Below are 10,665 nucleotides of genomic sequence, written 5' to 3' on the forward strand. Positions count from 1 at the left end.
TATGTGGGGGATTGGACACTATGTGGAGGATTGGATTCTATGTGGGGCACTATGTGGGGGATTGGACACTATGTGGGGCACTATGTGGGGGATTGGATACTATGTGGGGCACTATATGGGGCCATTGGATACTATGTGGGGCACTATAATGGGGGATTGGATACTATATAGGGCATTTTTGGCGGGATTGGATACTGTATAGGGCACTATTCAGTCAGCAGCATGTGGTGACTGTAGGGGCGTGGCTATAGAGGGTTGCTATGGGGGCATGGCTATGGAGGGTTGCTATGGAGGCGTGGCTATGGAGGGTCGCTATGGGGGCGTGGCTATGGGGACTGCGGCGCACATGTCCCTCTTTGCTCTTTGCAAAAGTTGGGAGGTATGCAGACAGACACACACACACACACACCAAGCCAAACCAAGGTTAACCCTGCAATTGCCAGAGAACACCATAGAGGCAACCTGAGCAGAGAAATAGGCCAGTGTACGGACTACCCAGTGCATAACCAAATTTTGCCATCAGCGGTGGAAAGGTGGAATCTGATTGGTTGCTAGGGGCAACTGAGCCAGTTTCACTTTACACCATGCTTGATAAATCTCCCCCTAGGTCCAGACACAGCCAGAGGAGGTTTCCAGAGCACAGAGTATCCCTTTAAGAGGCTTTATTCCTGCCCATATACCTTTTTGCAGTGGTCCAAGAATAGCCTAGCCACCAGTCATATAGAAATAACTGTACTCTTGCCTCTTCTCAATGGACATTTTTTTTATTAAAACCTTTATTGTTTATGAAAATCATAAGCACAGCAAATCTCCCTAACTTCTGCTGTACTGTCCGAATGAAGCAAGTAAGGAATCCATTATTAGTATGGGCAAATAGCACGCTGCCCTTACTGGCGGAAGTATACGTTGCTTGCGTTACTCCTGATTGGCTGCAGACCTGCTTTACCCCGATTGGCTCTCGCGCCACATATCCCATAGTGCAACGGGACCTTTCTTTCTCTCTTTTCGGCCATTTTCTCCCTACAGAGGTATGTCCCACAGATCTTGGGCCGCGGTATTTTAGTATCCGTCGTCATCCTTAGTCTCCAGGTCACGTTCGTTACCGTAGCCGGTCGGGATTTGATCCTCTGCCCCCGGTGGTTTGTTTTAGGGTCTTATTGGAGGAGGGGTCTCCGGTGTTTTTAAGTTTGAGCCCGTCGTGGCCTAATAGCCCTGGTGAAGGGTGTACCGGTAGGGTAGTGTGCGCCGGGCGGGGATGGGACGCCTGTCCTATGTGTCTGTTGTTGTGTCCGCAGCCTCTCTCCTCCGGGTGCGTGTCCGCTGTGTGTGTGCAGCTGATACATGACGGAGGGAAGGACATTATGGTTGCGCTCAGAAACTCTTATTGATCACGTGCCCATGCCTGGCTGTAGCCTTCCCCATGCTGTGCCCGGCCCCTAGTATACCCAGGCGGCTGCTGCTAGTAGTAGTGTCTGCCCGGCACAGGCCCGGGGGGAGGTGGCACATATGGCACAGCCCAAGCCCGACCTTCTCACTACACTTGCTCCTTATAGTTTGAAGCCTTACTTGGTAGCACTCTTATGCTGGCCTCTGGGTGCCACATGCAGGGTAAGATAGCTGCTCCTCCTCATAGTCTTTGTAGTACAGGGACATGTCCTGCTTGTTGGGTAGATGTCAGACTTGCATTGCCTGGTGATGACTGGTGGGCTCTGAAGCATATGTAATGTGGGCCCACTGTGCCTGTACTCCTACAGATTGTGATAGCTCCTAGAGCCCCCCATGTCCTGTGCCTGTACTCATATAGAATGTGATAGCTCCTAGAGCCCCCCATGTCCTGTACCTGTGGTCTTACAGCATGTGATAGCTCCAAGACCACACCTGTGCCTGTACTCATATAGAATGTGATAGCTCCTAGAGCCCCCATGTCCTGCACCTGTGGTCTTACAGCATGTGATAGCTCCTAGACCCCCTGTGCCTGTACTCATATAGAATGTGATAGCTCCTAGAGCCCCCCATGTCCTGTACCTGTGGTCTTACAGCATGTGATAGCTCCTAGACCCCCTGTGCCTGTACTCATATAGAATGTGATAGCTCCTAGAGCCCCCCATGTCCTGTACCTGTGGTCTTACAGCATGTGATAGCTCCAAGACCACACCTGTGCCTGTACTCATACAGCATATGTAATAGCTCCTAGAGCCCCCACATGTCCTGTACCTGTGGTCATTCAGCATATGTAATAGCTCCTAGAGCCCCCCCATGTCCTGTACCTGTGGTCATACAGCATATGTGATAGCTCCTAGAGCCACTGCTCCCCCAAATGTCCTGTACCTGTGGTCATACAGCATATGTGATAGCTCCTAGACCCCCTGTGCCTGTACTCATATAGAATGTGATAGCTCCTAGAGCCCCCATGTCCTGTACCTGTGGTCTTACAGCATGTGATAGCTCCAAGACCACACCTGTGCCTGTACTCATACTGCATATGTAATAGCTCCTAGAGCCCCCCCATGTCCTGTACCTGTGGTCATACAGCATATGTGATAGCTCCTAGAGCCACTGCTCCTCCAAATGTTGCTGTACAATAGAATTTTTTAGCCTACGTGGCAGGTTGCATGTATATATGATATTGATGATTCTGAAAACACAACTTTGTCATTTAGGGGATAAGGCGCCATGGCCCCCAGCAGGAATGGCATGATCCTGAAGCCTCACTTCCACAAGGACTGGCAGCGACGAGTAGCCACCTGGTTTAACCAGCCCGCTAGAAAGATACGCAGGTAAGTTTTCTAGAAATCGTAATGAAAAAGATTGTGGCTTTATAGTGTGTGATCCAGGTCTACAGTCAGATGATGACAAATTCTCCGGAATCTCTGCAGCCTCTGTGATGACGCCATATTTGAACCCCTTTTCACCTGATGACTCTAGACCTTATTGTGGATGAGTGTCCTATTACTAAATGTGGGGGTGGCTACAGCGGTTATAGGGGTGTCTGCCTCTTCTAATCTCTGGGATAACAGCATGAGTAATAGGTCTTAAGTGGCAGTGCTGTATTGGTGCTGGGAACCCTGATTCCTGTAAGGCTATACCCATTGTACTGTTTTGAGATAATTTGACAAGAACTTTTTTTTTTCTTTTACCAAACAGGCGCAAATCGCGTCAGGCCAAAGCCCGTCTGGTTGCTCCAAGACCCGTCTCTGGGCCTGTTAGGCCAGTGGTTAGATGCCCAACCATCAGATATCACACAAAAGTGCGAATTGGAAGAGGCTTCAGCCTGGAGGAACTTAAGGTTAGTAGAAGCATGAAATGGACACTGGAAAACCATGAGCAGTCCGAGTATACTAAAGGCTTTGTGGATTCTATAAGGCCTTTTAATGATGGACTTGGCGTTGCTACACATACATGGTTATACATTTATATTGCTTTGCTGTGTGGATTATAGGCATGATATTGTCAGCCTTTCTGCAGCGTCTGACAGCCGCGTGATGACAAATCTCCGGAATCTCTGCATTTCTGTGATGATTCCCTTGAACCCTTTATTCTGATGGCTGTTGCAGTTATAAAACGGTTAGTTATAAGATTGTCTTAGTGGTGTAAATGCTATACTAAACAAAGGCTTTCATGTGCAGGCTGCTGGCATCAACAAGAAGGTTGCCCGCACTATTGGCATCTCTGTGGATCATCGTCGCCGCAACAAGTCTACAGAATCCCTGCAGACCAATGTGCAGAGGCTAAAGGAGTACCGCTCCAAATTGATCATCTTCCCACGCAAACCTTCTGCTCCCAAGAAGGGAGACAGCTCTGTAAGTAGTGTTCTGAAAAACCTGTTCACAATAGTTATCCTCTTCACACCTGCTATGTATGTGTCCGTATCCATTGAGTACTAGTTGTTTACTACAGCCGACACTTCTGCAGCTGACAACTACTACAGCGATAATCCAAGACTTGGCATATTGCTTTTATCCTCCGTTCAGATCTGACTTTCCATATGTAAAAGTGGTGGTCCCATCTCCCAAAACTAACCCTGGTGATCAAGTTGTTATCCTTTATCCTGTGGATAGGACTTGGTGATTTAATTTGGAAAAAAACAAAACCACTTGGGCCTTGATATAACATACCTGATCTCCTGAGTGATTATTTACTCATATTGGGAGTTGAGACTTCACAGCTGCTGGAGAATATTGTTCTATAGTATGTGAAAACTGGATACAGCCTCCCCTATGTATACAGCACAACGTCTGGACTATGTATATACTGACCCTTTGCCTGTTATCTGCAGTTTGACAAACCCTAATGGGGTGGACTTTTAAAAGGGCCTGGTATAATAATTGTTCAATAATTGCAATAGAGCAGGGATGGGGAACCTTTGGCCCTCCGGCTGTTGCTAAACTGCAATTCCCATTATGTCTGGACAGCCAAAGCAAAGCTTTAGCTGTCCAATTATGTTGGCAGTTTCGCCACAGCTTTAGGGCTGAAGGTTCGCCATCCCTGCAATTGAGGTTACATGTTCAATTAATTGTGATGTTGCTGTAGGGTGCACTCACCGAGGAAAAGGCGGAAATTCCCAGCAGAATCCCCACTGCGGACTCGGCTTGAAATTCTGCCTTCCTCAATGATATGTATAGGCGCCCTATACTTTAAGAGTGAGGCAGACAGAGTCTGCGGCAGGGATTACACTAGGAATTTCCACTTCTCTTGTGTGAACGCACCCTTATGCAATAATTGCCCAGCCCTAATAGGGGATAATTTTGGGAGATGAAATACCCCTTTAAACCTATAGTCTTAAGATGTCATCTCTGAAATCTGCAGCGTAGTGATGACTTACTGAGCACTTTCAAATTGACTGTAGCAGTTACTGTGACATTATTGTAGTGCTACAAGAATAATCGCGCTGTATATTGAGTTGCATACTGTCTCGTGGACTACAGCTGTCAGTTAAATGGTGCCCATTTAGGGGGTCTCGCTAACTGAAATAAGCCATGGAGAGCACATAATGGTGCATTTCTTTCCCTGGCACTACATTTAAGCCTATGGGGTTACCTGGGTGTAGATGTTGTGCAACTGATGCGTGTTTCTTTTCCCCGCTTGTTCTCTTGATCAATGGGTGTCTCAGCTGTTAGATCCCCACTGATCAAAACTTGTAACATGTCTAAATTTTTTTTTTTTTTGGACAGGTACTCTTTAAAATTAATCTTGTAGCACTAAAAAAAGCTGCAATGTTGCCCTGGCTGAAAACCTGCTGTAGTCTGACATACTAGTGTGTAAATTATTATTTTTTTTTTTCTCCATTCCAGGCTGAAGAGTTGAAGATTGCCACCCAGCTGAAGGGCACTGTCATGCCAGTCCGCAATGTAAGTTCTTGCAACTTTGCATCTTTGTCAACTTGAGTTTGACTCAAAGGGGTTCTCTGGGGAGCAGAGGGTAAAGTGGGTGTTTTTATTTAATAATTTCTTTAAAGCAAATTCACGAGGATTTAGGGTTCTGAGTTAAAATAAAAAACGGAGTTATGAAGAATGCTGCAGGGTTTCTTACCGTATTAACTGCTTTGCTGTTGTCCCAGTCTCCCCAAAACTGCACTTTAATTCCTTCCTGTGCTGTATATGTCAGTACTAACTAGTCATGTGGGTGGCATCTCTCTCTCAACTAGTCATGGTTGTGAGGCTGTTATCGCTCCCCTCCTTGCTGTAATTCTGCCTGGAGCCTGCTGCATCATTCAGAGGCAGGATAAGTGCTTAGGGGAGTGATTATAGCCCTGGAACAGCTACTAGTTGAGGGAGGGATGCTGCCCACGTGACTAGTTAGTGCTGAGTTGTATGCAGCGTGGGAAGGAATAAAACTACGTTTTTGGGAGACTGAGGCAAAGGCGAGCAAGCAGTTAATATGGTAGGAAACGGTGCAGCATGCTTCATATCACTTGGAGCCTGAAATCCTCGTGACTGGTTCCTTTTTAAGATATTACCTTTGTAATATAACTTCATTAAAAAAAAAAAAATTGTAACACATTATATATAATAATGCTTCGTTGAGCAGCATGGGGCAAGATAGGCTCCAACCTTTGGTCCCCCAATCAAGGACTGCCACACAGTGCTATTAATATAGAGTGGGGGATGCTGCCGGTCACTATAACCGAGCGCTGCAGCCTCCGCACAACGAGTGGTGAAGGAAGCCTTTAAATCCTATAACTTTATCGGTGGTAGTGCAATGTGATCTACGCAATCTGATCTGTTGTCATGGGGTTGTGTAGTAGGCTTTTACTAATCCATTATGTTAGGCTGTGGCAATGGGGTATTTGTACAACAACCGAAAATAGACATGTCTGTTATTTCCACAGCCGTAGTGAACAACCGTTCTATACATTGTGTGAACGGCCACAACTTGCATTGACTTCAATGCAACTTTTTTTTTTTTAAATGGAAGTTTATTTTTAATGGGGGAAAACTCATTTTGGGGGATTTTTTTTTTTATTTCACTGTTAGGGTTGCTTCACACACACCGTATCACAGTGAATTCTCTTTTGCGCATACGCAGCAGACTTGATGTAAATAACTGAACACTGCATCAAATCTGCACCATCAGGTTGTGTGTGTCAGCACCCTTAGGGTAGCTTCACACACACTGTATCGCAGTGAGTTTTCTGCTGTGCATCGGTCAGTGTTTGCACCCTTAGAGTATGTGCAGAATATATATGGAGACTTCAAGCGGAATTGCCACGCAACGCCTGCAAATATCATTGAGTCTATGGGACACATTTTAAACGGAGGCCGTGCAGTAGTATCCTCTTGATTCTCTGCAGTTCTGTAGTGTGCACATACCCTTACTGCTAGCTGTGTAGGGGCATATCCATGGCAAGGCGGGGGCCTTTAGAAGTCTCCTGGGCTTGCCATGGATACCAATCAGAAGCCAGACATATCGCTGATCTTTTCATCAAATGAGTATGCTGCATCAGATTGGAGACTGTTATGTTCTGTGGCCATGACTTGACGGCCGCATGTAATGGGTTAAACTACCCAGAGCAGCAGATTCTCCTCTCTGGGTAGATACAGTAGGAGACAAGCTTTTATACTGACAACTGATCTCCCACAATACAGCCGCAGGCGCGCGGCATAACTTAGGCCTTATTCTGATCCTATCTGCTTTTTAAGTCAATATTGGTGACTGTTGTAAAAAGCTGTATCTGGGGTTAGTATAAATTTTCATCTAACTTCTAGGGTACAGTCAAGTATGTTGATTATGACTATGGCTTATATTAATATATTGGTAACTTCTGAGATTATTAACTAAAAAGCTAGGAATATGTCACATGCTCTAATCCTGTGACACTTTGCTGAGTAATAGATTTTTGTGTACTGAGTTATCACAACAGTTCTAAGGATGACAAGTGGAGCTTGGTTTATATCAGTAAGCCCTTACGTATTCATGGCACTTGTGCCTGCAATTGACAGTGCTGATATACTGCAGCTCTTGCCTGCTGTTGCTCTTTGGAATCACAACGCAGGTGTGAGTATAAGGCCTTTGAGACATCAGCTGAGCCCTGCTTGTCAAGCCATCTCAGAGGGGTGTGTGTTAGTGACCAAAGCAGAGTTCATAGAACAGCATAGGCCCTGTCTCCTTAATGCTGCATCAGCTTTGGCAGGTTGTATTACAATTTCATTTGGCGATTTCTGATCTCATGACCTGGGACCTCTATCTTTAGGAATTTCTTTGCATCTGCCGTCCCGCAGCGGCCTGCGGGTTACAAAATGACTGTTCACTTGTATGAGTCAAGAGGTCATGACAACCAGGAATTGCTGTGTAAACACAGCCTTATGGGGGCTTGTTAATTAGCATGACAACTAATATTTTGTCTAATGTTGTGTGTTTCCCCCCCCCCCCCCCAATATCTTTTAATAGATTTACAAGAAAGAAAAGCCAAGGCTCATCACAGAGGAAGAGAAGAACTTCAAAGCCTTTGCCAGTCTGCGTATGGCCCGAGCCAATGCCCGTCTCTTCGGCATCCGTGCCAAGAGAGCCAAGGAAGCTGCAGAACAGGATGTGGAGAAGAAAAAATAAAACTTTCGTTAGAACTGTTAATAAAACGATGTTCTTTAATTCTGTCCTTGTTCCTCTGTTCTGTCCTCGGTTCTGTGGCTGAGAGTCACAGAAATCTTGCCCCTTGGTAACTTAGTTGTTTCACTGCATAGGAGTAAGAACAAGGAATTTATCATTAAATGTGGTGAGGCTTTCTCTTTAAGCTCTCAGCATCTTATAGAAGCCTGGGGATGGGGAGTTTGCTCAGTTTATTGAATTTTCACAGTACTGCATTGTAGCACTTGGGGATTTGGACACTGATGCCAAAGTTGAAGTCCTAAATCTGCAGCCAAGTATGCACTGGTTAAGCATTTCTGTGTGGATATAAAATCAATGAAAACAGCTCAGAAGAAATCTGATCTTATTCAGGAGCGACACAGAAGAAGTGTATATTTGAGCACAATCTTCTAGTCTAGAGATGAGCGAACCGGGTTCGAGTCCATCCGAACCAGAACGTTTGGCATTTGATTAGCTGGGGCTGCTGAAGTTGGGTAAAGCTCTAAGGTTGTCTGGAAAACATGGATACAGCCAATGACTATATCCATGTTTTCCACATAGCCTTAGGGCTTTATCCAAGTTCAGCAGCCACCGCTAATCAAATGCAGAACGTTCGGGTTCGGATCGACTTGAGGTTCCCTCATCTCTAGTAACTACACTTCATTTTCAAGTCTTTTGTCTATGAAGGGAATTTATTCACCAGAAAACTGGCATCAAAATAAAACCCTGCTCTGTATAGCGCTGTGCTAGAACAGAGTACAGGATCGGGACCTGTAGGGCTTAGATAATACAGAGTTCCCTACCCAAATGGTGGCAGCAGAGGGGGCTGTTAACATAAGTACTTTTTTTTTTTTTTTTTTGTCATAAAATTGCCTATTAAAGCAAAGTGTTAGAAATATTTAGTCTTAGGAGTACCTTGCAGGGGCGGGAAGATAATAAAGACCGTCAAGCCTCTGATGTGCCGGCTGTCAGGTTTAGCCGGAAACCGGGTACATCACATACACGGCTTCACCAACTTAAATGTCAAGGTCTGGCTGAGCTCTCGCCCACTTAGCCAGTCAGTGACTGGGGCAGTGTCCCACCCCAGTCATTGATTTGGCTAGGCGGGCAATTACTCAGACAGGGTCATGACATTGCTGCTAATGGAGCTGCAAGTCACCAGCCAATGGGAGTGGTGCATGGGGATAGGCGAGTTCAGTTCTTTATTTTCCTGCCCCTGCCAGCCTGACTGGGACTTTTCCTTTATTGAATAAACAATTTGTGGATTTTTCTCTTAAGGGTACAAACACACTGGGAGGATCCGCAGCAGGTTTCTCACAGTGAGACCCTCTGCAGATTCCTGCCCTGTACACACTATGGGCAGACAAACTTGCTGCAAGATGGACATCCCGCTGCGAGTTTGTCAGCAGCCCACCCCGTTAATCCCTGCTGCCGAAGCGTATACATCAGTGCTTCTCAAACTGTGAGGTGGGCCCTACCAGTGAGGTGCCCCCTAGTTGTTGGTGAGGCCCAGCTGAGGAGCCAGTTTTCAGAGTAGTAACTATGATCTGCACAGTCCTTTTTGCTGTTAACAAAAATCTCCATTTTAGCAACATTATTTTATTTTGTACTTACTTTATTACTATATAGAGCTTGGTAGACAGGTGAAAGGTAGCCCTAGCATTATCATCAGCTTTTAAATGGACTTTCACCCGGCACCCACTTGGTCAGTCTGGTGAGGCCCAGGCATTGCCTTGGTCTGTTGGGTGAGGCTCCAGTAGAAAAAGTTTGAGAAGCACTGGTATACATCACCAGGTCCCTGCTTCAGGGCTCCCATCATCTTCACGTCCCGCTCACCCAGTGCACTGCGGCAGGGCAGCACACTAATTGGCCGAGTGGGACCTGCCGGGAGCCCCGAAGCAAGCCGGAGCGGGGACCTGGTGATGTAAATGCACCGGGGGTTAATAGGATGTCAATCCTACTGCGAGTTTGTCTGCCCATAGAGTGTACAGGGCAGGGATACGCAGTGAGTCTCGCTGTGGATCCGCCCAGTGTGTTTGTACCCTAAAGGGGTTATCCAGCGCTACAAAAGCATGGCTGCTTTCTTCCAGAGACAGCACCACTCTGTGCTGTGGTGTCTCAGCCCATCACTGGACGCGGCATTGTCCTGTCTCGGTCAGTGATTGGTTAAGCAGGCTGTCACTCCCTAGACTGGCTTGTCCTAGAAGTAACAGTGCCTATAGACAGTGGGGATAACAGTGACCACATCAGGGGAGCACAGACAGGTAAGTATAATATGTTTATTACTAATATGGCAGCAACATGTTAATTTTTGGAGCACTGGATAACCCCTTTTAAGCTAGCACTGCAAAGCCGCCTCCTGTGATTAGAAGCGGCACCTGATGTTTTTGTAGTGCTGACCACTCATCTATACTCTTTAATTTGATCAATTGCCCAGCCCTACCATAAAGTAAATGTGTGTGTATAGACAGACATTTATATATAAGCAAGACATAAGCTCTTCCACACTGTCTTCTGTATGCAGTAATGTATTAGGAAGGAAGCATGCTGTGCTGCCTTAGGGCTACAGGAAAAGGAAATTTCAGGTGAGCAAAATGTTCCTCT

General features: G+C 46.1%; 1 protein-coding gene and 2 non-coding genes across 3 annotated transcripts; all 3 read left to right on the forward strand.

Moving 5' to 3' along the window:
• The first annotated feature begins 926 nt into the window (after positions 1–926).
• Positions 927–8,085, forward strand: RPL13 (ribosomal protein L13). Its single transcript, XM_069966063.1, has 6 exons — positions 927–1,028; positions 2,661–2,777; positions 3,145–3,286; positions 3,627–3,800; positions 5,292–5,348; positions 7,888–8,085. The coding sequence occupies exons 2-6, from the start codon at positions 2,674–2,676 to the stop codon at positions 8,044–8,046; spliced, it is 636 nt and encodes a 211-aa protein (XP_069822164.1). The 5' UTR covers positions 927–1,028; positions 2,661–2,673; the 3' UTR covers positions 8,047–8,085.
• On the forward strand, positions 2,848–2,933 carry LOC138790429 (small nucleolar RNA MBII-202). Its single transcript, XR_011363085.1, has one exon. It is a non-coding gene; the product is annotated as a small nucleolar RNA MBII-202 (small nucleolar RNA).
• On the forward strand, positions 3,482–3,558 carry LOC138790428 (small nucleolar RNA MBII-202). Its single transcript, XR_011363084.1, has one exon. It is a non-coding gene; the product is annotated as a small nucleolar RNA MBII-202 (small nucleolar RNA).
• Positions 8,086–10,665: the final 2,580 nt, after the last annotated feature.

The sequence above is a fragment of the Dendropsophus ebraccatus genome, chromosome 4, assembly GCF_027789765.1.
Source record: "Dendropsophus ebraccatus isolate aDenEbr1 chromosome 4, aDenEbr1.pat, whole genome shotgun sequence".
NCBI lineage: Eukaryota > Metazoa > Chordata > Amphibia > Anura > Hylidae > Dendropsophus > Dendropsophus ebraccatus.